The sequence below is a fragment of the Sphaerodactylus townsendi genome, linkage group LG02, assembly GCF_021028975.2.
Source record: "Sphaerodactylus townsendi isolate TG3544 linkage group LG02, MPM_Stown_v2.3, whole genome shotgun sequence".
In the NCBI taxonomy this organism is placed as follows: domain Eukaryota; kingdom Metazoa; phylum Chordata; class Lepidosauria; order Squamata; family Sphaerodactylidae; genus Sphaerodactylus; species Sphaerodactylus townsendi.
This window is the reverse complement of record NC_059426.1, coordinates 69,694,865-69,721,053: the sequence shown is the minus strand read 5'-3', so window position 1 is coordinate 69,721,053 and position 26,189 is coordinate 69,694,865. Positions and strand designations below refer to the sequence as shown.

Below are 26,189 nucleotides of genomic sequence, written 5' to 3'. Positions count from 1 at the left end.
GGCACTCTGTCCATCCTCTTCTTTACTGTGTTGTGGCCCCTCGTTTCACGACAGGTGTAAAGGTCGAGCCTTTCGCTCAAAGGAAGCCCCAAACGAAGGGAGGAGGAGTAGCATAACGAGGGACCTGTGGGTGGCCGCTGCCTGGGAAAGCGAGCACAGCAGTGGTTACGGCAACCCGATGCTCCTCCTCCGTCCTTCCCATCTCAGCCCGGGGAACCCTTTTGCCTCTCCGGCCTGCTCCTGTTAGAGCCGCCCCCGCGCGACGTGCCCGGTTTCGCCTTGCTCGGCAGCGGCATCCCTGCGTTTCCTGGTTGCAGAGCGTGGGTGACGGAGTAGAAAGTTTACGGCTGCCCGGTCCCACCGCGGGGTGTGCGGGAGGCTCGACTCCTCCGCCCCCTGCAGGCTGTTCGCGGCGACTGGCTCCGAGTGGTACGATTCCTCCGGTTGCTCCAGGGCTGGGAGCGGAGCGGGCGCAGCAGCAGCAGCAGCAGCAGCAGCGACCCGTGCATGGCGCTTGTGACTGTCTGTCGGTCCCCGTCGGGAAGCGGCCACTCTACCCCCACCGGCTGCAAGGTGAGTCCCTTCCATACCAGCCTCAGCAAGGTAGGATTAGATCCTTCTGGCTTGGAGCACAGCACATCAGTCCCGAAGGAGCCCCGCCCTGATTTTTGTTGCTGTTCCTCCAGGGCTGATGAGGTTCCGCAGCCTGCAGTGGTGAACACAGCGCGTATTTTACCCGAATGCCCGCTGCCTCTTTCTATCGGTGCAGCATGTAACTTATGCAACGGGCGTCTGTGGCCGTTCTCATTTTACTGAAAGAATTAGCTTCATCCCCTACGTTTCTCCCTGTAGGGGGCGATGTCGGAAGTGGGGGAAACGGGAGAGATCTCACAGTGTTTCTGGTCTTTCCCAGTAGAGGAGCTGCATGGAGGGAGAAGCGGTGATAGGATCAGAGATAAGATAACTCCTAGTTTTTTCCTTCGGACTGTACTAAAGACTTAAATGTCCCAGCTTTGCTTCTTAAGGTAGATCAGTTACCACTCATTGCCTTTCAGCCTGGCACAGCGGGGGAGAGGAAGTGTTTCACTGTTTTTTTTTTTGGGGGGGGGGGGGGGGATGTGTTTTGGATATGGTCTCAGGGAGCAGTGGAATTCAAATAAATAATGCAGTGAGCCCAGATCGCCATATCTGTTAGCCCTTACGAGGGTAGTGGTTTTAGTAGTTATTCTGGATTGTCAAATAGGGGATATTCCAGGGTCTTTCCCAGAAGGCTGCAATGGGGGCATTATGATGATTTCTTCCTGCTTAGTGTGGTTCACAAATTGGTCTTCACCCAAAGAACAGGGTAACCAGAGGGCTCTGGCTGTTGAAAACTCGGTTCTCTGAAGACGACAAACCCTCTGCATTTGCAGCTTCTGAAGAAAGGGGCCAGCTGTGAAAGGACCATTCAGCTAATCTTGCTTTGGGCCTTTGCAACAGAGAGTGACTTGTTATACTGTTCCTTCCCTCCCCTAGTGAATTTCGCCATGTAAGTGGGGGGTTGGGGGACACCCTGTTAACAGCATGCCAGTGACCAGTAGTCATTAGTTCGTGTCCCCATTTGCTTAACTGAGTTCTGACAAACTGCTGTGATGGGGAACCAGGCAGTAGTAGAGACTTGTCAGTGAATTTCACAACACTTCCTGCCAGTTCCTTGTACATAGCTACATTATAGATATAGAAAATGCAGCCCCAAGAATCCTTTGCTTCAAGGTTTCTGAAAAGCAGGTGACCCCAGGCTACAACACTAGCTTTGAAGTACCCCCTTGTGTTGCTTAAGCTGGGGCATTCAGCATTTGAGTTACCACCCCAAGCTGGGAAATGTGGGACTGAAGAAACTTCAAGTTTAATTAGATTCTATGTAAGGAACTGGTAATTAGGAAGTGGTGGGAACATTGTATCTCCCCTCCCCCTCCCTTATAAATGTCAAAGGAAATAGTTAACAGGCTTGGAAATACATAGATAAGGTTGTGTAAGGGGTTGAATTCAAAGTTGGCTCAGGCGAATATGTGCGGTTGTAGAAGGAAGTCTAGCATGTAAAATGGCCCAAGAGGCAACCACTCTGTTCCCCATCATGTGTGTATATACAAGAGCCTGGTATTTGTTGAAATTATGAAGTAGCATAGGTCTGTACAAGTTGAGATTTACCAGACCAAATAGCCGCCCAGAGATTTGGAAAAAGCTCTTTAGGAGTTGCAGGAATAAAATGAGGCCCAGGTTGTGTGGGCCTGATGTTCCATAGCAAGAGCTAATGTAGTGAGTGGTCAAGACTGAGCTAAGCAGCTCCAAGTCTAAACATTGCTTCTTTTTTAGTTAGATAAAATTGAGCAAGTCGCTATTATTCCATTGTCAACAGCAGCATCTGTAATGTAGTGACATGAATACTGAACCACCTCAGAAGCTTGCTGTAGAGGGTCTTATATCACAATCTTAGGCATGCCTACTCAAATGTAAGTTCCTACTGTAGTCAGTGGGTCTACTCCTCAAGGTTAGTGTGCATAAGATTGCACTGTCAGGGTATTATGGGCTGTAGTCTATAAAAGCTTATGCTGGAATAAAATTGTGTTAAACTTTAAGATGCACAACACTTTAAGCTATGAATGCCACCCTTCTAAACCCTTTGATTTCAGTGGAGTTGGAAGATAGTAACTCTATTTAAGATTGTACTATAGTACCACTACCTTTCTGGAAGGACTAGAGTCAGTCACCTTTAGTAAAGAAAAGGTAGCCTCCTGTGCAAGTGCCAGGTCATTATTGACCCATGGGGTGGCATCTCATCACAGCATTTACTAGGCAGACTATGTTTACGAGGTGGTTTGCCACTGCCTTTACCAAGTCATCTTTGCACTTTACAAGCGAGCAAGTGAGCTGGTTACTTATTTATTGACTTCAAAAAGATGGACGTCTGAGTCAACCTTGAGCTGGCTACCTAAAACTGACTTCTGTCAGAATCAAACTCAGGTCGTGAGCAGAGCTTGGATTGCACTATTGCAGGTTGCCACTCTGTGCCACAGGATTTTTTTTGTCTGGGAATTGCTTCAGCTACTGTATATAGGTCAAGAGTTATGAAAACAGCACAAGGCAAGTATCCCTTATCTGTGGTCAGAACAAGTGTTAAAGACTTTTTTACTTCTGAAATGAAGGCCAGTAGGACAACCCTTTTTGCAAACGATGCTGTCTTCTTAAGTGAGTCAGAGAGATTTAGAATGGATGTGGAAAATGGTGCCCATCTCAAATCTATGAAATATGAAATAACCATTCGGCTGGTCTTGATCTGATCATAATAGGCTAGAAAGCTCCATCTTTCCAGTTTTTATTTCAAACTAGGTTGTAGTACTGAAGCTACTAGCATTAAGCAGGGACCAGTGTGTGTCCGGGGTAACTTCATGCAAGCATAGGATTTGGTTATCAGAGAATCTCTGTTTTAACTATTTTTAAAGACCTGCTTCTACCCCTTTTGGTTGCTGTGAAGAATTTATGAACCTGTGGCCATCACTTGTAAAGTCTGAGAAATCACTATTTATTTATTTCCTGTATATTTATTTCCTGCTCATCACCAAAGTCCATGGGTGGGATACAATCAGAAGATTATGCAACTCTTTAACCTTCAGTACTCAGACTTCGACCTTATCCTTTCTCCATGATTAGCAGATACAGAATAGATTATGTAAAATAAACACAAATATGCAAATTTAGGCTTCACTGGTTGGTCCATAATGTGGAAGGCTCATTGGTGTTCATAATTATAGGTGGGCCTCCATTTTGTTTGTGGCACAGAAGTTGCTTGACAACTGGAAAATGTAGTCATATCATGCCTTCTTCTGTGGCAAAGCCAACTGTGCAAAACCAATTTGAGATTGCTCAAAAACACCTGGATTTCACATGGTACACATGAGTTACCATCAAGCAACTGTGGAAATGCCTGAGCTGTATGCTATTTTGATCTAATAAGCAAAAAAGGAAATTTTGCTAGCCACAGGGATGGGAATTTAACTAAAAAGGATGTTTCTTCTGAAAAGAGGATATTCATGTTTTCCAAATATGCATGAGGTAGATTGTTATAATATGATTGTATAATTTAGTGCACAGGTGTCAAACTCACGGCCCTCCAGATGTTATGAACTACAGTTCCCATGATGCCAGCATGATGCTGGCAGGGAATGATGGGAACTGTAGTCTATAACATCTGGAGGGCCGTGAATTTGACACCCATGATTTAGTGTTTTCTGTGCTACCTTTGTTATACTGGTGCACTAACATATATTATGACTTGGGCCTGTGATCTAGACAAGATCATTCATTGCTAGGGGTCGCCTTCCACCAAGGCAGAGCTGAAGGTTTGCCTTGCAAGCATCTCTGATTATTTCATCAGAACCTGAGCTACATTGTCCCTCTAGGATGTCCTGGTGCAAACTATTGAGTACAGAAAGCTGTTCAGCAATGGGAATGTGGAATGTTGTGTTTTCTCTTAATGTGAAACATGAGATTCTTTCTGTGGTCTGGAGTAGGCATGACTAATCCATACGGAATTCCCTTCCAGGATGAAGATCTTCCCAGGAAGAGACAGCTGCAAAGACGGTGAGGAGTCACCCTCATAATCCTGTCCCTTTTTTACATAAAAATATTTATTTCATACATTTTTATCCCCCCCTTCCTCCAAGGAGGTTATGGAGGTATATATAATTCCTGCCATCTCCACTTTATCCTCATAACAACAATCCTGTGAGGTAGGTTAGACTGAGAAAGAAAGGGACTGGACCAGGGTCACCCAATAAGTTTACTGTCTCTTCCACATTCTATCTGAATACCCTATCAACTACACCATTCTATCTCAGCTGCAAAAGGTTCTTTAGAACCAGTATCTGAACCTTTTCCTACACATTAACCTTCCCTCTTTTTAGGGAAGGTTAATGTGTCATTAGCAACAATTCGGCATTAGTAGAACAATATTCCTTTCTCATGTAAAGGATTTAATGATGGGACAGAACTGCTGTTCCTAATTGCAAATGTTTACTAAAGAGAGCTGTGTAAAGTCCTCCCCTGCAGGATTTGAACTGCAAGGAAACGGGTGAGGGAGGTGAAATGATAGGGGAGGGGGCCAGGAAGGGAGTAAACTTGCTCCTTTAAAAACTTTTAAAGCTAGTTCTGCATGGTTGCCTCAGTAGGAGAGAAGCTCACAGCCACCTACAATATGTTTAAAAATAACAACACTAGAGAAAATGGGAGTTCAGAAAATAGTGCAGGCACTTGGCAGCAACGGGTAAGAGTTGTGTTATTTGTGTTACTAAACATGACTAATATCCAATAAGGAAGCACTATGACACTCAGAATGAAATTCCAGTTAGCAGTTAGTACATAGCAGTGGGTTGTCTTTTCTAGGGAAAGAGTTGCATTTCCTGAGTAAAATCCTAAAGGAGTGTTGCAGCACCTTAAAGTCTAACAGTTGTATTGAAGCATATGCTTCTTATTTTGCTTGTTTTTTTAAATTTGTATCACACTTTTTTCTTGATCAGGACTCAAAGCAGCTTTTCACATCATGCCACCTCTTCCACTTAATCCTCATGACAAGGATCTTGTGAGGGTGAATTAGACTGAGAGATTGTGGCATGTCCATGGTCACCTGGCAGGCTTGCATGGTTGAGTGAGGGATTTGAATGCTGTCATCCCAGGCGCTCATCCAGTACTATAACCACTACACCACATACTTACATGACCTAGAGCCCATTGCATATATATAACAAAGTGAGCTCTAGCTCATGAAAGCTTGTACTTCAATAAAGCTGTTGGTCTTTAAGGTGCTTCAGGGGTCTTTGGCTTTGCTACAACAGACTAAATTAGCTATTCTGGGAGAACTTTCACAAGAGCAAAATATCCTGCATACATTTCTGGGAATGTTTGGTCTCTCCAACAGAACAGAAACTTGAGGTAAGACTTTGTGCACAGCAGAAGTGCATTGTACTCATTCCTATTTTGTGCAGTTTTATGGTTCTGTACTCCTGAAACTATTCAAAAGAAAAGACAAGAGGCAAAGATCAATTTCATGTTACGTCAGGGGTAAACACCCTCAGATTTACATGCCAAACTTCAGCATACCAGACAATTTTTCTTGGTATAGTACCTTTAAACAAACCAACATAGAAGTGCTTTTGAAAGGCAGGATACAGTGGTGGGGAGAATGAGCATGTATAATTTCCCCCCAACTATTGCATGTCTGCTACAATTCTCTTCCTCCACCTACCAATCCCTCTGTAATTCTTTGTCTCCACCATGGGACCTAAAAATGATTTTGAAGGGGAAAAATTATTTCATTTTTTTTCTGGTTTTCATTCATTTTAATCAGTTATGGGCCCTATAGTTTAACAGAATTAAAAGTTTCCATGAGTTGTGAATGTTTAAGAGACAATGACCTTCCATATTTTTGTTTGATCTACATTTTTTGCTAGAAAACTACTCCCCTCTTACTAGTCTCATGGATTTTCCACACAATCAGCATTTGTTTTTTGTGAGATATTGTTTATATAACGGTACAAGAGGACCATTTAGTAAAATGCTGTTATTTTCAAAAACATGATTTTTGAGGCCCTTTAAGGTCAAATAAGAAGAAGAAGAGTTTGGATTTATATCCCCCCTTTCTCTCCTGTAGGAGACTCAAAGGGGCTTTCAATCTCCTTGCCCTTCCCCCCTCACAACAAACACCCTGTGAGGTAGGTGGGGCTGAGAGAGCACCGAAAAGCTGTGACTAGCCCAAGGTCACCCAGCTAGCATGTGTTGGAGTGCACAGGCTAATCCGAATTCCCCAGATAAGCCTCCGTAGCTCAGATGGCAGAGCGGAGAATCAAACCCGGTTCAAAGTGGGGGGGTATTAGTGTAAAAAGTAAACAATTTTGTAAAAAAAACCCTAATTCATAACATTCTTGCTTCACTCTATGTACTTAAATGGAGTGTGTTTAATGTCAGTCCAATATTCCTTAGCAAATTTACAATACTAAAGAAAAATGACTTGTGTGGCGGAAAGTAACAGTGAACTAGAACAAAAACTTGCTGCACCAATGACTACCAAAAAAGACGCATAATAATATTGTATTAAACATGAAATGGTCACGTGTAAGTCTCCTAGAGCAATTTTTCAGTTTCTGAACTAGAGTTCGATTTGTGTAAATTTTTTCAACTCTTTGCCAAGATCCTTATTTGTTATTATGGAGACTAGAATATTATACTCACTATATGAGCAGGCTGTGAGATTCAGTACCACTGATGAAGCAGTTCAGCTGCTGTGAAACAGGAGAGACCCAGAAGAGCCTGTCGAGACATTATCTTGAAGATATTGATGTTTATAGATTCAGTTGGGAGACAATAGGACTTACCAGCTCTTGAGGTTGTTCATAAGGACTGACCTGAGTCTTCGATTGTTTTTCATCTTGATTTCTGCAGTGCATTTTGAACACAACTTTTCCTTCTGTTTGTACTTCACTTTTGTTGTAGTCTTGTAAACTGCATCTTTTATGTGTATACATTGGTGATTATTGTGACTTTGCTTTTCATAATTGTTGTCTTCTGACCTTTTCACATTTAATACAATATTCTTATGAGTCTTTAAGTTCTGGTAGTCATTGGTGTGGTAATTCATCGTCCATAGTCCTGTGTTCCTTACAAAAAAATCTGCATAGAGGTCTTTAAAGTTTAACGTAAATTATTTTCAATTAGCACTTTCTGGGAGTGTATTTAATGTGCCTTAATTAATCAAACCAGCAGAGTTTGCTTGGCTGTCCTTTGAACTTAAGGGTTATCTGTATCACTGCTTCAGAACTTGAAATTGATTTGTAATCTGTAATTCATAAAATAAAACTGGGGCTGTGTTCAAGGAGAGAGTTGTGTTTGCCTCCTGGAGCAGAACCCTTTTGGTACCCCTTGGTCTTTTTTAATTTTTGGATCTTTTCCCTGAACAATGAGATGGTTTTACTATGGTCTCCCCTATTTTTTTTCCTTTTTGCAGACATAGCTTCGTCATGGTCAAAGGAGCTGCTCTACTTCTGCAAGAAGAAGAAAAGCTTGAGTGCCTGCAGGAGAGCCCAGCCCCTTCAGACCACAAGCAGAGTGGGAATGCCGCAGGACAGCAGGAGCTTCACTTACAGCAGATGGTGGGGCTGCTGCGGCCACAAGACACCATCCGGCTGGTGAGATGATTAAGGGGGCATGGAAACAGCTGTGTGGGAAGGATAGAGACTGGAAACCAACAGTAGTGTGTAATTTTTGGGATAGCCCCAGTGAGTCTGGAACATCTAGTTCAGTATTTTGGTTGTTTGACAGACGAATGCAGCTCTGTGTCCTCTTCTTTTTCTAGCTCTGTGTCCTCTTCTTTCTCTTCCTGTGATAGGGCTTGCACCACATCCTCTCTTCCAGCTCTGTTCTAGCCTGCCTCTCCAAGAACTGGCCCCTCACATTTGACAGCACAGATGACTATGTAAGGCCCCATACTTGGAGCTAATTCCCTTCATTAATTTATAATTCCTTCCTGTTACATTAATAAGGGGACCAGCTTCTTGCTGGCATATCAGATTGATTTTGTCAATCAAATGATCCACTTTATCTGAGATGTTCCCCTTTGAACTATAAGAAACTAGTCAGATATTTCCTTCTGTTTGTGTATCTAGCCCATTAACTCTTTCAGGAGTCATTGGCACTGTTGCTTTGCCCCTACCCTGCAGGTTTAATTTGCAGTCACTGGGCAGGCTGGGACAGATCAAGGAACTGTTGGAAACAAGAGGATTTGTTTTGTTAGGCTTTTTTTGAAAAAAGAAGCAGCATTTCAGAAGACAGGGTACTGGCCTACTCACAGAAAAGGTAAACTTGTTTGCCACAGTTCAGATTACAGGTTGGGATTCATGAGACTGAATGCTCCTCTGTACAAAACCCATGTCGTGCTTATAGAAAGCAGTGTCAGGGTGAACAGTTTGACTTGTTTTCCCTGATGCACTAGTATTCTCTTTGTAGGATTGTATTTTCATGAGGGAGCATTTCATCATGTGAGCTGCAAGTGTCCAAATCAAAGCAAAGGTTTATTATCTCAGTGAGATGTTTGTCATAATTCAGAGTTTCTGTGTAGTCACCAGAGTATTGTTCCCTGTTCATGACTTGACTTCGCCTTTCTCTTCCTCCTCAGTGAAAGTCCAACATCTGTACTTTGTCTGGCTTGGCATTCTTCTGGTTAAGGAAATCCAGCCCTGCCCCCATTCAAGAGTTCCGGGACTTTTTGCTTGGGAGGCTATGGCTAAGGCGTTGTTGACCATGCATGGAGATGTGAAAGGGGGGGGGGAGTCCTCCCCTTTTGGAATGTGGCTTTCAGACAGACAGACATTCCGGAGCTGCAGCCATTTCCCCATTTATGGCCTGCGGATCTTTTTCTCTCTTGGACAGGCAGCCTGAGATTGTGGCTGCACTCTCAGTGAGCCTGATTCCAGCTCTGGGACGCTGTTGGGAGATTTCCAAGCTGGCTGAAGTAATTTTTTTTTCTAGAAAGTGAGTCATGACTGCTTCTGTGTACCTGAGGCAATCCCTTAAGGCAATCGTTTTCAATCTGTGGAAAAATCTTGTGCTATTCAGAAGCTTGTTGGGAGTTTCTCAGTTACCATGTCAGTATTTTGAAAAGGATAGTTGTGCTAGTCTGCTGTGGCAAACAGGAATCAAGTGGCACCTGTAAGACTAACCTAGTTTATTCCACCATAAGTTTTAATGAGTCAGAACTCACTTTATCAGATACATATGGAACAGAAAATCTTTTTGGAGAATTTTATAATCAGAATCATGGAATGCGGGGAGGATGGTATCAGAAGAAGTCATTCAGGTATGAGTCCCTGTATAACTGTAACAGGCTGGAAGATGTGGTTTTTACCCCTAATGAGTGATACGAGAGGTCAGAAGTTCCAGCCTCTCATGAAGTACAGATAAATAGTGTAATAAAATAGAATAAACAGCATCTAATGAAGGAAGATGCAATATAGAACATAATAAAAATTAGCTGCTTTCTGTGAAGAGTTATAACATGATAATAATATAGTAAAAATAAACAGCTAATATTTCTAAGGAGTGGGCCCAGTTCAGTTGTTAGCATTTATGGTCAGTAGGGTAAGCCATGTCTCTGTTTAAGCCTAGCAGATAGTTTTAAATTTCTTGATGAGTTCTAAGACAGCACTTTTGTGTTGGATTCTCCCTTTGAAGTTTTTTTTTTGTAGGAGAACCTTGACTTTCAGATCTGGAACATTGGCCAAGGAATGACTTGCAGTCCAAGTCCAAGTGAAAGAGAAATGACTTGCAGTCCAAGTGAAAGAGAAATGTTCCTATCAAGGAGAGATTGTAGTTCATTGATGAGGCATTGGATTGCTTTTGCCTGTGACCAGCTAATTGGTTTTTGTGATCTGCTTTAGCCTTGCCTTTAGCGGACTGTTTTTGGGTGTCAGCCTGGTTTTGATTATTCTTCCATTTAAATATTATTATAATCATAGGTATGTCTGTTATAAATCTTTCCGATATGTCCCTGTCTGAGGAAATGTGATTGCAACACTACACTTGACTAGATAGTTTTATATGTTCTGGGTGACAGCTGGAGGAATGAAAATATGTTTGGTAGTCAGTCGGTTCAGTAATGGCAGACCAGGTACCATGGAAAATTTGTTTATTGTTCTTCCCCTGTAAGGTGGGATATGGGAAAACGAATAAATGTGGAGTCACAGGGGAATGTTGGTATGTCCAGTGAACTCTCATTTCAGATAGGGCAACAATGAGGATCAGCATGCTTAGTCAATGCTGTACAATAACTATGTATACACCTTATCACTAAGGTTGTTTTTACACATAAGCCTGAAATAGGCTTTGGATTAAACCAGACTTTAATGACCGTATAAAATCTGCGCTTACATTTCATTTCTCTTATTTTCTCTCCCATGTTAGCAACTTTCATAGTGGAAGAGGAGCTTATAAGCATTTTTCCGTGTCACATGCAAAAGTAACTTCCCCATAGGCTACTGCATATCAGACAGCATCACAATATATCTCTAGGGAACAGATAGGGAAACGTCATCATATGACCTTTCCCTGTCCATTTGTCTGAGGTCTCATGTTTACAAGGTATACAGTGGCTCACAGATGTGTAATTTTAGAAGACTATTCCTAGACTTTTTAACTCTGGAGAAAATCTCAAAAGCGGGTTATTTATGATGGTGCAAAATTGATTAGAAGCTTTAGTTCTATGATCCAAATGATTTTTAAAAAATCTATATATAATTATGATTTTGAAGAGATGATCTGTAGTTTTGGGACCTGTAAATGGCAGAGCTCTTAGTCAGACTTAAATATTCAAATAGGATGCAACGTGCACTCAGACTTACTTTTGTCATTGGCTATAAACAAATGTTTCTGATAAATGTAAATATATTTTTTTTCTTCTTCAAAATCACTACTGCTTCATTCATGATAGAAATTGTGCAGATGACGGTACCAAAGAAATGAGACACATCCTATAGCCTGGGCCTATCTGGAATGTGCCATAGTCATACATAAGTGTTGCTCTGTGTGTGTGCGTGATTTTAAAAAAATATATAACCACAAACATGCCCTGGCATTGACCTCAGGGACAAAGGTATGTTTGATGCTGAACTGTGTTTTGATGCTGAACTAGCTGGGGGCCTTTGAATCTGGGGACAGCACTGCAGCTTTTGATACAGAAGAATCCCCATGCGATATGTCGGTGACATTGAAGGTCACTTGTGTGATGAGTATTTGCATTTTGTTCTCCATAGGCTGTGAGGCTAGAGTCAGCTCGAGCTCACAGAATCCGGTACCTGCTGGTTGTGTCTGCATTGGAGATGGAGAGCAAAAGTGAGATGGTGCTGCTTGGAGTGGACTTTCCTGAAGAAGGGTGAGAGGGCAAGAAAGTGAGCAGAAGGATTTGGGATGGGCAGTGTGCCAAAGCAGAGGAGGTGAAGAAGTATGGAGCGGTTTCTGGGGAAGATGGCCCTTTGGCTGGTTTGGGAAGATGGCACTGTGGCTGGTTTGAGTTCTTATGAGCTCTCTGCCACACCTTACTGAAAGAAGCAATTCGCTGGCGCAAAGGCAGACGGGTTTTGACTGTAGCCTCCCCAGGAGCTCTGGGGACATTTAATTTGACAGGTGAATTAGTTGGGGATTATTAATAGACCCACTAGTTCTGAAAATATCCAGAATCAGTAGATGTCTGCAAGCCTTTTGGCTCTCAGAAGCACCCCCTCCCCCCCCACTCTCCATTTACTCATTTTCTTTTTTCTGTAGTTCCATTTTCCCTGGGGGTTTTTTCTTATTATTTTTGGGTCGTTTTTATTTTGGATTCTCTTTCGAGAAATCTTTTTTTAAAAAAACTGGATCTGCCATACAGAGGAAAAATCAAGAATCTTAATGACTACTGCTGCAGATCCATATTATATCATCATCCATTCTTTTTTCTTTTTCCTAGATCTTTTTATGTGTTTTGTAACTCTCTGGGAAAAATAAAAACATTTTTAAAAAAGAAAAAATATGCACTGAAGCTGGGGAAGAAAGGATAGTTTTATCTCGGTAGTCTGGGGTGAAGAAAAATAAGTTTAAAATATTATATTTCCAAAATCTCATACTCTAGCACTGACAGATTTTTTTTAAAAAGTGGGCATGGAAAATCTGTTGAGGGGTATGGTATGAAGTGGGGGTTCAATCCCCGGATAGCAGAGTTGCACAACACACACTGGAACACAGCAGGAACGTAGACGCACACAGCAATTCAGCTTCTCAAAAGCAGTCCTACTTTATTCAGTTCACAGAATGTTGCTCTCACAGACAAAGTGCTCTGCCAGACGGTGCGAAGACAAGTGTCTCACAATGCTAAGCACAGTGCTGCGTTATATACAGTTTACTAACCAATCACAGTCCTCTTCCAATTAATCCCAGAATGAGGCTGTGTCATGAGTCAACTGTCATTTAGATTTTGCTGATCAGACAGTGCCCCGACAAAATCGTTGGGAAAAGAGAGATGAATGCAGATGCAAAAAGAAAATGCCCAAGGAGCTTGTGAAGTGGAATGGCTTGATCAAAGATTGTCAAATCCTAGCTTGATCAAAGATCAAGCAGTGCTGATCTCCCAACTCAAGGCCTTTAGAATAGGATAGGAAAGAAATCTGAAGACATCAGGTCTGCGAGCCAGAGTTGTGCCACTTTGCTGTAGCGTAGTCACCCATATTTATATCCTTTTCAAGAGGGCAGAATTTTGCTGTTTGTTGCAAAGGGAAGCAACTATGTTCCTTCATCCGTTTTATAGATCAGAGGAAAGGTATGTGTGTGCCCTGAGATTATCTTTTCTTCTTGCAGTCCATGTTTTCTGATGTTATTGATCCTTCTTGGTCAAACCAGAGCAGTCAGTGGCGTATCTTACGGGGAGACAGGGGAGACAATTGACCCAGGCACCATTTGCCTGGGTCTGTGGGGGGTGTTCCTTGGCTCCCACCCCTTCCCCCATCTCTGCTGACTCCCTCCTAGCGTCTGCCCCTGCCAGCTGCCTGCCAGCCAGTGAGTCATCTGCCCGCCTCTTCCCCTCTTCTGCTGACATGGCACTGCTGCGTATTCACTTACATAGGCTTTACAATAATGTGCTACAAGGGATGCAACATGATTCAGATTCTTCCATCTTTCCCAGAAGGCATTTAAGGGGTCGGGATCAGTGTTTGGACACTTCCAGTTCTTCCAATAGAAACCTGCTGTCTATACACCCCCACTAGTTCAGTTCAGCACCCAGATGTGCAGTTTCTTGGGTTGCACTTCCTTTCTGTGGGGTTTTGCCTCTGGTTCTCATATTGTTGTTGCATGGGTTATTCCAACTGGTTATTTGTGAAAGGATCCAGGCCTTCAAGAAGCAGTTTTCTGATTTAGACAATTTGCTGGTTCCAGATAATTCAGAAAGACTGACATTGCAATCCTATGTACAGTTATTCTTTACTAAGCTCCCTGAAGTCAATGGACTTGAGTAACTCTGCACAGGACTACCCAGTTAGTTTCACAAAGCAGAACATAAAATACTAGAAGTCACAAAAGTTTGGCTTCCTGTTGTAGTGGTGAAATCACAAATCTAAGCAGGAAAGCTCCTCAGTGGATTATTTTTACTTAAATTGTGTCTGCATGATGTCTTGTAGCAGGGCCTGGCTATCTATGGAGTACTGTAGGGCATAATTTGATGTATACTTAAATTGGAAGTCAGCCCCATTGCACTTAGTAGATCTTTCTTCCTGATTATCCATGTGTAGACTCAGGCTGCAGGTTCTGATTTTATAATCAAGGCAGTGACCATTCAAATAAATGGGACTTACTTCCAAGTGCAATCATTTAGAATTCAGGAACAAAGCCTGCTTGCTTCCTCAGTGGAAAAAATCCTATCTAAAGCATCTTTGCTCCAGAGAGTTGTTTCTTCCTGTCCTCCTAGGCATCAAGCCTCCTTAATGTGCTTTATTCCCTGGTCGAACAAGTTTGGCAACTCTTGACTGTATTCCCCATTACCGCTACCTTTATTCTGGATATACATGTTTTAGAAACTTTTGTTTACATATTCAGTTAGAAGACAGGAGTTGCCACACAACTCCCCGGTCAAAGGGCTCAACAGATTTGTGCATTTCTCTTTAATCATGGTCAGGAGCTGCTCTCTGGGCAATGATGCCATTTGCCAAATACTTCTGCTACACTGCTGTCTATTTATTGTTTCTTTCCTGAAATCAGATACAGCATCACATGCTTGCTTGACTTTGCATTTCCAAACAGCAATTACTTCTACAATGTTTGCCAAGCTATTGCAAAAGTCAGTTGTGGGGAGAGCACAGATAGGCATAAATATCTCTTAAACAAACAGACTGTAACTCCATTGGCTGCTGTCTGATCTCTTCTATGCCTTTTCCCCAGCTCGGCTGCCTGCACTCTGGGGATGGTGCTGCCACTCTGGAGTGACACCCAGGTCTTCCTTGATGGCGATGGGTAAGAGGCTGTTTATGTTTTCCCTCTCAAACCATACAACCTCCTCTAATAGTAATCCTTTTGAAAGCCTCTGAAAGTTTGCTTTGCAGCTAGACAAACAGCAAATGCTAGTGAGATGTATTTTTTGTTGTTTGTGTGTCTTTCCACCCCCTGTCCATCCCTCACTCTTTGTGCCAAGCCAGAAGTAGAATAAATAGATGTCTTCTTCCTTGTTCTCAGTTAATAATTATATCCACAGAGAGAAGTGGCATGAAGTTTATCCAGAATAGCAAAGAAGGGGATTTGAGGTTGCTTTAAGATTGCTTTGGGATTAAGCTGTCCCTTCTCTAACGTAATAGTAGAAACCAACATTTCTCCATCCATTTGCTACATAACCTGTTTTTTTCAGGCTCAAACCAAGAAGCTGTCCAGTACTCCCTTCTGCTCAGTCTAAATCATGATATGACATCTAGTGATTTGTGTCCCAGTTCTCCAGATGTAACTCACTTTTAACTGCATTTTAAAAGTATACAGAGGCCCAATTCTGTTCAGGATCACAGTGTAAGGGGAAAGGGGGCATTCTAGACAGTGGCCCATTTACGCATGGAGAACTTTCCATGATGCTTCTAGCCCCGCAGTGCCTTCGCAGTGGGGGCTCCTCACATTTTCCTTTTTTTAACGTGAGGCAGTGCCCCACTGCCTGCTTGTGCACTTGCCTGCCCCCACTCCTGCGTCGCTCTCCCATCAAAAGCCAAGGTCAGGGTTTTCCTTTTTTGGTTTTTTTTAAAGCCCTTTAAACATTGTATGGACATTCCTTATATCGATATTGTGCAGGCTGCTTTCATTGCTTTTGTATTCTTCAGGAAATGCCAGCTGTGGATCCCTGCAAGCAATAAAAAAGCAATGAATAAAAGCAACCTGCACAATATTGATATAAGAAATGTCAATATAGTTTTAAAGGGATTAAAAAAAACAAAAAGGCAACCCCGATCTTGGCTTTTAACGGGGGAGCGACCCAGAAGGAGCAAAACCCTGAAGCAAGAAGGAAGAATTGAGGTTTCCCTGGGCTTGTGGGCATTCTAGTATTTTTGGCGGCATACTGCTTTATTGGATAATGTCAGTGCCAAAATCTCTGCCCTGCAGGAACTGTACTCTTGCTGTGGGGCAGAGCACCAGTAGTATTGTGTAGCTTGACCCTCAGTCCACTACGCTGTGAGGGTAAAATGGAGAAGCATAGAACAATGTAAGTCACTTTGGCCCATTACTGAGGAGAGAGGTAAGATGAAAATAAATAACAAAATTATATCTAAAATCCTAGTTCTCCTTACAGATTAATAGCCACTTCTTATGCCACAGGGACATGCAATCAGGTTTCAGGCTTCCTCAACCCTACAGGGTCTCCAGCAGTATCTGGGTCTCTGGCATCACATCACTGACTACCTGATAGTTTGAACTGGAGATGACAGGGATAAAACCTGGTAACTTCTGCAGATGAAGCAGATGCTCTACCACTGAGCCTTTCCCCCTTCTGAATTTCTTCAGTGTACTGTAACAACTATTGAAAGGTCACAAGCAACATTTCAGTAGACTGAGGATCACCTCGTAACACAAGCCTCATCTCCATTTTACACAGTCACATGCTAAGCAGTCTCCAACCCACTTTCATATTTCCCTTAGAAAATTGCATAAGTAGGCCTTGATCCTCTGCTGCTCATTTTCCTACCCCTGCTCAAGGGGTAGGACAATGGATTATCTAAAGGACAATGGATTATCTAAAGGACCTGACAACTGGCTGCGAATTATCAGGCCCCAGTTCATTTGTTTCCAAATGTCAACTGTTCTCTTCATGCTGCAAAAAACTTTATGGTAAGGACAGAGTTCCTGTATGAATGCTAAGAATCTCTAGCATGATTGTGCTGTGTAGAGGGAAGATGGTTACCATATTGACTTTAGCTGGTACAATCCATTTTTAGTATTTGATCAAGGCTGCTTTTGCCATTGCACAAAACACCAACTTGATTTTTAGATCCTGAGGGTGGGGAAAGCCCAGGTTTCCTGCTTACAAATGGGACCTGGCATTATTAAATATCTCAAGGCAATTACATAACAGTCCCAGTCTATATGTTCGTCTTGGTCCCCTTTATATACCACCTTCCTCTGTTTTTCTTGTAACACTAGTTCTCCCTTTTTATTCCTGTAGGGGATTCAGTGTGACATCTGGGGGGCAGACACGTATCTTTAAGCCCATCTCTGTCCAGACTATGTGGTAAGCAAGGCTGTTGGGTGAGGTGAGAAATGCTAAAGACACTGGCAGGAGAAGGATATAGATACCATCAAAGTGTCTGAGGGAAGAGACCTTTGTTGAATTTCTTTGATAGCGGTAGTAGCTTATGGGAGGGGCAGGGGAGGAAACGGAATGGGAAGGAATCCTCCTTCCGTATTTTCCTGCACATCTTTGCTGTACAAGGCTCCTGTTGTGGATTTAAACCATTGCCCAGATGTTCAGTTCCAATCACGTCTGAAGGAAGTTGTGGGTGGAACAAACATTACAGGGAGCTCCCACGTCTTTGGATGTGGTGGCGGACAGTCTGGGTACTTCAGTTGCTTGGCATTAATTATTACGTCTGATTGTTTTTCTTGTTCTTTCATCTCGGCTCTCAGGTCAGCACTGCAAGTACTGCACAAGGCATGTAGTGAAGCAGTCTGCTACAATAATTTCCCAGGTGGCAGTGCGTTGAGCTGGACTGAGTGGTACCAGGAGGCGGTGACCTCTGAGCAAAGTTGCATTAATGAGTGGTTGACCATGTCTGACCTGGAATCTGTGCGGCCCAGTTCGCCTGCGGTCTCCTCTGACCAGTCAGTGATGCTATTTTTCCTTCCCTGGGGCTGTTCATAAACTATGTGGCATAGTCAGTGAGGCTCTGAGGGTTCCAAAGTGGAATTCTATGCCATGCAGCAGTTCAAAGCATGGAAGCTTGGGATGGCCTTGCTAGTCAACTTCAGTTTTGCCGTGTCTCCCAAGGGGTCCCTCTTTTGCACCACTGCTTAATAGGGAGAAGAGGAGACTATTTATGAGAATTGAGCAGAAAATGCTGGTGAGAGCATTAAAAATTCCCAGTATTGCTCCCATGACATGTTTTTCAGCTCTGAATTAATAAAGCTGTTTTGGGGAAAGGTATTGCTTGAGGACAGCATCATATTTGTAAATCTGCTGCCTTTGGTGGTAGTGATGGTGAGCATAGAGAGGGAGCCCTGGTATGGTGATGTCTGGGGCCGAGTCTGGTGGGCCGAGAGCTTTGCCGACCCTCCCGTCTCTGTGCCTCAGGCCGACAGCACAGGAGATGACAGAGCGGATGATCCGGGCCAAGCTGCGTGAGGTGATGGCCACCACTGACCTGGAGAACATCACCTCCAAGGAGGTGGGATGTTGGGACAAAGGGGTGCTGGAAGAGGAGGTGATGGGAATGTTTTGGATGGGGTGGGATGGGGCGGGGTGGAGAGTTGCCAAGGACATGGAAGTGTGTGAGTGAGAATGAAGAGTGAGGGTGAGAGAGGAGATGGGGATATGGGAACAATAAGTATAAGCAGTGCTGACAAGATGAGGGAGTGAGAGAAGTCTGGAAGATTTGGGAAGCAGGAATGTGCATGAAGTGAGGAATAAGATTTGAGATACAGGTGTCTGGTTAAAGAGCAGAAAGGCAATGATACGGCTTGAGGTCTCACAAGCTCCCCCAATTCTACAGATTCGCACAGAACTGGAGCACCGAGCTGGTTGCAGCCTGGAGGATTACAAAGAATTCATTGATAATGAGATGCTGCTCATCATGGCTCAGATGGATCGGCCATCCAGGATTTTTGATCACCTCTATCTGGTGAGGAAGTACTGTGAGGTATCCATGGCACTTTGTGGCCATACCCAAGAGACCATAATGCCTTTCTCTCAACCTGTGTCAAACTCTTCCTGGGTGACAAAAAAGATGGAAGTCTTGCTGCCACCTAGTGGCCTTCAGGCTGTCCCTCTCTCCTATTGTCAGGTGCTGAGAGTTTCCTTCCTACTGCCTCCAGCATCATCCATATAGTAACTTCTAGAGGTATATTTTCTAAAGGGGGAGACTTAGCTGTTTATGGACACTGGCTAATCCTTTATACCTTACTCTCTTTGGCTTTGAAATTAACTAGAGGCACCTTTTAAACAAATATTTGACACGCACACCCATACACAAGAAATTATTGGACTCATTGTCACAAGGTGCTATGTTAAGGACAAATACAGAATACTGACAGCATTGCCTTTTTTGCCGGAGGGGTGGGGGAGAGTGTAGTTGTGCCCGCGAGGTCAGCGCAAGAACGAGACGAGACGCGGTGATAACATCTGGTGGAGAGCGCCAGCAGCTGTAGCTGGTGTCCCGGTGGTTCCCAGCGACTCATTCTCCCGTGCTGGCTCTGGCACCTTTTATTATGATTCTGGCCGGGGCATGTAGAAGGGCTAACGGGGATTCCGGGAGAGCAGGAGAGCGGGAGACTGAGAGATCATCATGTGATGCATGATCTCACCTGGCTGCTACATGCGGAGAGGAGCATCAGCGTCTAGGCCTAATCCTCACCTGGGGGCAAGACCATTGTCCCTTTGTCTGGGACACCCGGTGGTTGTGAGCCAGGTAGTTCATGACCCATGACTCATCGGGGGGTGAGGGGCGGGGGAGCGGTGCGACCAGAAGACCGTAGGAGCGCCGGTGTTCCAGCGCTCTACTTACGGTGCTGCTGGGTCAGCAGTGCATCCCTACAGGAGAGGATGCAGTTATAACAGATCTATGTCAGGAGACATCTCTTATATCAAATAACTTGAGCTTTGCATTAAATACCCCACAATATAAAGCAACCCTAGTTCTGTACCTAATTCCTTATATGAATTCTCACGCTACCATTGTTCTTAAAAGGTAAAGCTCTTTTTCCACCTTGACTGACATACTCTCAAAAGGAGCTGAGGGAAAACGAGTTTGTTTGTGTTCTTTAAAATATTTTTAAAGAACATGCTGTTTGTGTTCTTTAAAATATTTATGCATATTTATTCTTTCTTAAGCAATTAAATCCAGTCCAGCAGAAACTCAGAAAACCACAACAAAAATAAAAACTGCATAGTAGCATATAATATTCAACACCCATCTTTCTGAGAAGCTCTCTGCAACAGGGACATTTCAACCTGTTTCCTGAGAAGGAAGGCTGCTGGACAGAATACTAACGAATCAATACTCTTGAGTATATTATCTCAAATAAAACAGATTAATTGGCTGAAATTACTTTTGTCCTGTGTGCGAAAGAAAGGGCCACATGGGACCATGATGTACTTAAAAGATCTCCAGGACATGAGGACCTAAGGAAGAATATTTTTTTAATGCAAACAATTGACCACATTGATCCCTAATACTACCCATCAACTAAAGCAGGGAGACACACAGTCATTCATACTGTATTGATTTGGCATAATGGCAAGTGCAGGTCACTTCTATATCCCTGCAGCATGAAGTTGTATAATCAAAGAAAGACTCTGTGACATAATGTGGCTAAACACATTACTCAGCTCTGAGCTGCTCCTTAAGAGAAGTGTTTAGTAAGCAAGTCAACAATAAAAGCGTGTTTGCTAATTATTCACATATCATGGGAGTTAACTTTGTCTTATGGTGGTGTTCTTTGCTCCAGGGCTCTGAATGGAATGCAGCCAACCTTGAGGAGCTTCAAAAGAACAAGTATGTGGGTCTGTACAAGAATTGTGCCTATCGTGTAGTGTGAGCAACCCCACAGAATTTGCCTCACCTCTTAATAAAACATTTGTTTTCTAACCAGGAATGATTTGATCCAGTGGTGGGATTCAAATAATTTAACAACTGGCTGTTTACAAGCACCATTTTAACAACCGGTTCTGCCCAAGTGGTGCGAATCTGCTGAATCCCACCACTGATTTGACCCCTCTCTGGGATACTGAACAGTTGTACAATGAAATGGTTAGGAGAGAAGACTGGGTCTTATTGATTGGGGGAACAAGGATGGCAACAGGGTGGCAGAAAGTTGCTTATACTCGCTACTTGAGTGTGTACTGGAGAACCCAGCCTGTCCTCTGCCTTGTCTTTCAGCATCAGCCACATCCTCAATGTAACCCGTGAGATCGACAACTTCTTCCCAGAGCATTTCACGTATATGAATGTGCGCCTCTATGATGAGGAAACAGCACAGCTACTGCCACACTGGAAGGAGACCTATAGCTTCATTTCAGATGCCCGGTGAGAATTAGGCATGGAGATGGAGTCTCCTACTGTGCTTGTGGTTACCAGGGCTGATTCTTGGAACCCAGCATTTAGAGCTGTACAAGCATCATTTTGGATCCATGTATGCAGTGCTACTTAGGTGTAATTGTCAAATGTGATCTAGCTAGTCACCTGTTCAGAGAAGTGAGTCACTGAATCCAACATCCTCCTCTTCTGCTGAGGTCCCTGGCTTGGTGCTACCATCACTGCTGGGAGCAGTGCCTGGAAGGTTCCTCTTTTTGCCTTCCTGGGGCTGTGCACTTGAGCAACCAGCATTCTGACCAGGCAAACAGTAGGAGTTGCTTGTATCAGGCAGTGCAGCCTGACATGATGTAAGTGATCTGCCAGTGGGCAAATGCTGAAGCAAAGATTCTCCCATGCAGGGTACAAGACTTGCGGGTGTTGGTGCACTGCAAGATGGGCGTGAGTCGCTCTGCTTCTACAGTCATTGCCTATACCATGAAGGAGTATGGCTGGTCACTGGAACGGGCCCTTTGTCATGTGCGGGAACGGCGTCCAATTGTTCACCCTAATCCAGGTTTCATGAGACAGCTGGAGCTTTACCAGGGGATTCTGGATGCCAGGTAATTTCAGGGGAAAGGCATGGTGTTATCTGGTCAGTGCATTTATCAGTGGACAAGGGAACAGATAGGAACTGCAGTTGCCCAACTGTGTCAGTCTACCAGTCTACTGTGTGTCTCCCTGCTTTACCAGGAGGCACTTGCTTAACACCATACTAAATTTGGATTTGTTATTGTCCAGCGGCCCAGCTAACAATTGCATGCAAATGTATAATGCAGTAGTCAGAAAGCCTCCCTTTTAGGTGTAAAAACAGTATGAGCAGAAACCATTTGGTAGCACAGAAGAGGCAGGAGTGTTCTGACCTATTCCCTCCTCTCTTGTGGGGTTCCAAATGCTGGCTTGCAAGGAAGAAAGTGTTTGAAGCATGACGTATGGGAAAGTAATGGCGGTGCGGTGTACTTGGAGCAAGAAAAAAAAGGTGAAAAAAGAAATAAGCACCCCCATTGCTTCCCAGGTTCCAGTCACCCACTTTGAAGTGTTGGGAGTTTTTTAAGTCAAACAGTACCTGAGAATACCATTGTACACATTTGTATGTAATGTGTAGTTTGAGTTGTTGGGTTGTTTTGCTTAAATTGCAGCTAAAAAGTGTCATAGATTACTTAGATTTACATGATTGCATGCATCTTGTACTGTACATTTTAACTAATACAGTTTCTCATGGCTTGGGATTAGGGAATTTGAAGGACTACCTGGCCTATGTGTTCCCTCTCCTCTTCCTGCCTTCAGAAATGAGGTGGCTTTTAAAGTAACTCCCTGTGCATGGCGCTTTGCCAAACATCTTTCTGTATCAGACAGAGTTGGATCACTTACAGATGGGATGTTTGTTTCAGCTTGGATGATTTGGGAAACAGTTCTTTATCCTGCTTCCCCCACAGCATCATGGGTGATTCCTTGCTCATTCCAGGCTTTCCCTGTCCTTCCTATGATCTTCCCCAAACTTGCTTGGCTGTGATGTTTCGGGAAAGATCTCAGCAAAGCCAGGACGGCACCTATAAAGAAGGGAAATTTGAACCTTCCTGTTTCCAACCACATTGGCTGTCCCTTACCCCAGTCCATAGTTGCATCTATTTCTTCTCCACCACTAGAGAGGTTCCCCCCCCCCGCCCCCAATCAGCAACTGAATATCATGTTCCTATGTGTCTACTGGGTTCTCTGAATTCCCAGCTTTCATTTTTTTAGTTAAGTGTCTAGCCCCATTTGAGGGGAGATATGCCTTTCCTCTTGTATTTCTGCAATGAAAGGGACTAGAGACTTAAAGTGCGGAATTCCAATTAGTTGGTAGTCATATTGCTATAACATTAAAACAATATTCAAAGGACTTTTTTAAAAGCACTTCACTGGTGGTGAAGTGCTTTTTTTAAAAGCACTTCACATAGCCCCACAGAAACCTGCCATTCAGAAGCACTGTAGCTGTTGTTGTGTTATCTGAAACCATAGCAGCCATGGGGAAACCACACAAATGTATCCCCCTTTGTTCCCAGTTGACTTTAAGTTAACATGGTTGGTTAATTTTCCCCTGCTGATTGTTTTGTTGTTTTTGCATTTGCTTTCTCTGTACTTTAAGCCGACATAGCAGCCTATGGGAACAAAAGGTGGAAGATGCACAATCAGAAGGTTCTTCAGATGTAAGTGATGCCAGCAGTGATCCTTCAGGAAGCCCAGATTATGAGACAATAAGCTCAGAAGAAGAGCCGGAGGAGCCAGTGACAACACCCCAGTATTGCTTTCGGCCTCTGAGGGACCCTCCTGAAGAACCCAACTGGCCTCTAGACCCCTCTGATGGCACCCGACTTAGTCTTCTAGAGACAGAAGAACCTGGGGCATCAGACGACTCAGGGGCTGAGGAAGTGCGAAGACACCTGGCTACAACAAGAGTATCGGAACAGTCAGTCCAGCCCCGACGGGAGCGCATTAACCTCTATGCAATCATGCGTAGCATCAGTGAGATGGATAGCCCAGAACACATCCCTATGCCAGTGTGTGTCACAGAAGAAGAGGTAAGGGTGTGTCTGTGTGATGATATTCACCAAAAGAACCCTTATAATGGAGGATGGAGCAAGGAATAATGAGATGTGTGAAAAAGATATGGCAGTGCACAAACAGATGCTAAGCAAGGAGTTGGGGTGGGAGGAGGTACAAAGTCTAGAACCCGAGGTGCAATGGTGAGGGTAGGATGAAGGAGAATCCTGTGTAGCTGTTGATACACTGTCTACCTCTTTCTTCCTTTAACAGGTATTTCTTCATTCTGAGAGGAAATCCCCTATAAATTCCACGACATGCCCCTCAAATGAAGAGAAATTAAGATCAGCAACGGACTCTACAGCAAAACAGAGCTTGCCAGAAAGGGAGCGGGTGCTGTGTCGTAAGTCTGGATGCCGTAGGCGTAAGGCTCCTAAAGGCCAACTCTGCAAGCAGCTCACATACCACCCAGCAAAAGGTCGGGTGCGTAAAGTTGTCCGGCGCATGGAAGGCCCCGCCCCATCATGCCGCAAGCCCCCCTTACAGCACCGCCTCTCTGTGGCCCAGCTAGCTGATGCTGCCCTGGTGGTGAGCCGAGCCAAGGAGTTTGAGGGGCATACAGATCCTGAAAGCCCTGATAAGCTCAAGTCACCTTCTCCACAAGATCCTCAGCCTGGTAAAGACAACGTCCTAAGTCCTGTCTCTGGTGCTCGATCCCAGAGGATGGTGCGGCAGACCAGCATAGACATAGATCCCAGCTCAGGATGAAGACTCGCCTCTGCCTTCCTCCTTATGTGCTGTTGTTAAGTGGAATGATGCATGGAGCCCAGAGGCTGGAAAAAAGAACTGATCATATTGTGAAGTCGTCTTTCCTCTACCTTCAAGTTATGGCCTCACATTGTCCTGGGAGCCAGTATCTGCTTAGGAGAAGGATAGCAAGGAGGAAAGGAAATCAGCCCTTCAGGAGACCACAGCCTTCACACTGTTCAATGGATAATGGGCAGCACAAGGGCCAGGAAAGGACCACTGCTTTGGTGGGGGCTCATTCTGCTCACTCCTTTCAGACATCATAATGGCCTTGAACATTCCACAGCTCCACGTGAGGGCCTCAGGGGCCACGTTCTTTTACAAGTCGCCTTTGGTTGTTCTTTCAATGTGCTTTGATGCCACTGAGCACTTCTTTATAAAGCAAAGCCTTTCACTGTGATCCACGGGGGAAGAAACTGTTCCCACTCATCTTTGCACACACATCTACTGTGCCATTGTCAGCTTCACGCAGCCTGAGAATAAACTTGCTTTTCTCTTGCAGGACCTCTAGTCATGTCCTTTTCTTCAAAGTGTGTTTCATCTCATGGACAGATGTCTCAAAAGAGAAGCCATCCATCCCTTGGACTACAATGTTCTACCCACCTGTGGGGCCGTAAAGAAGGGGGCCTAATCATAAATGCAGTCCCTCCTTGTTTTTGCTGTGCGGCTGAAAACAACACAGATTTCAGCATGAGTCACATTGAAACAGATTCTAGCACAGTAGCCTTTCAATGAGATGTCCCCATATCTGCAACCACATAGTGTGTTGAGCCTTACTGTGCTTACAGGTCAGGGAAGAAAAATAAGAAAAAGTCTGGCTCCAAGGCTAGTTTACCACCCAAGTGGTCAGTAGGTAATGTGAAAGGGCGTGCTCTGGCTGTCACCTCCCAGTCAGTTGGCTGCAGAGCCCTTCAGCTGCCCCTTGGAGTTGCAGCTGTGGTGGGGGGGGGGAGTAACCTTGTCCCTCTGGGAGCCAGCAGGAACAGCCACCTCACCATCCTGCTGCCATCTACTTCCAACACAGGCCACCTTGGAGCTGAGTGAATACCAGCACAAATGGGGTAAGAGGGGACACCTCTTCCTCTCCCATGATCCTGCCCTTAGAATGAATGGAGCCTGGTTCTGGCTGGCTTCTCAAGCAAAATAGGGAACTGGCTCTCCCTTTGGTTAGAGCTGCTTTTTCTGTGAAGCAGGAACAGTACGAGAAGCTGACGTCTATTTGCACCCAAGGAGTGAACAGCTTCCAGATGGTGGCTTCTTGCGTACATTTATTTCTAAGGAGGCTCACTCCACCATTCGGCCTTTACAAGGAAGGGTAGTGCCAGTTCATATTTTGCTGGACAGACTCTAAGAGTGAAGAACTCTCACAGGTATCTACATTTCCAGAGAGGAGAACAGATTTGCTTATTATTTAGCAGAGGTAGGAAGCAAGATCTACTTCCCATCATCTTTTTACTTGCTTACGTGAACAAGATGCTTTGTGGGGATGTTGGAGCTTCTGGCACTGATTAT

The 26,189-nt window shown here is 44.1% G+C and overlaps 1 protein-coding gene across 4 annotated transcripts; it reads left to right on the top strand.

Moving 5' to 3' along the window:
• Nucleotides 1–246: 246 nt before the first annotated feature.
• On the top strand, nucleotides 247–25,178 carry SSH3 (slingshot protein phosphatase 3). 4 transcript variants are annotated; one of them, XM_048485724.1, is made up of 14 exons: nucleotides 247–573; nucleotides 4,580–4,617; nucleotides 8,033–8,213; nucleotides 11,832–11,950; nucleotides 14,980–15,051; nucleotides 17,231–17,296; nucleotides 17,692–17,886; nucleotides 18,356–18,449; nucleotides 18,774–18,902; nucleotides 20,728–20,774; nucleotides 21,159–21,305; nucleotides 21,713–21,913; nucleotides 23,476–23,908; nucleotides 24,144–25,178. In XM_048485724.1, exons 1-14 carry the CDS (start codon nucleotides 508–510, stop codon nucleotides 24,636–24,638), a joined length of 2,283 nt encoding a protein of 760 aa, XP_048341681.1. In that variant the 5' UTR covers nucleotides 247–507; the 3' UTR covers nucleotides 24,639–25,178. The 4 variants fall into 4 exon arrangements, with proteins under 4 accessions (XP_048341681.1, XP_048341683.1, XP_048341684.1 ...); XM_048485726.1 differs by lacking the exons at nucleotides 247–573; nucleotides 4,580–4,617; nucleotides 8,033–8,213 and adding an exon at nucleotides 8,847–8,880; XM_048485727.1 differs by lacking the exons at nucleotides 247–573; nucleotides 4,580–4,617; nucleotides 8,033–8,213 and adding an exon at nucleotides 9,537–9,555.
• The last annotated feature ends 1,011 nt before the right edge of the window (nucleotides 25,179–26,189 follow it).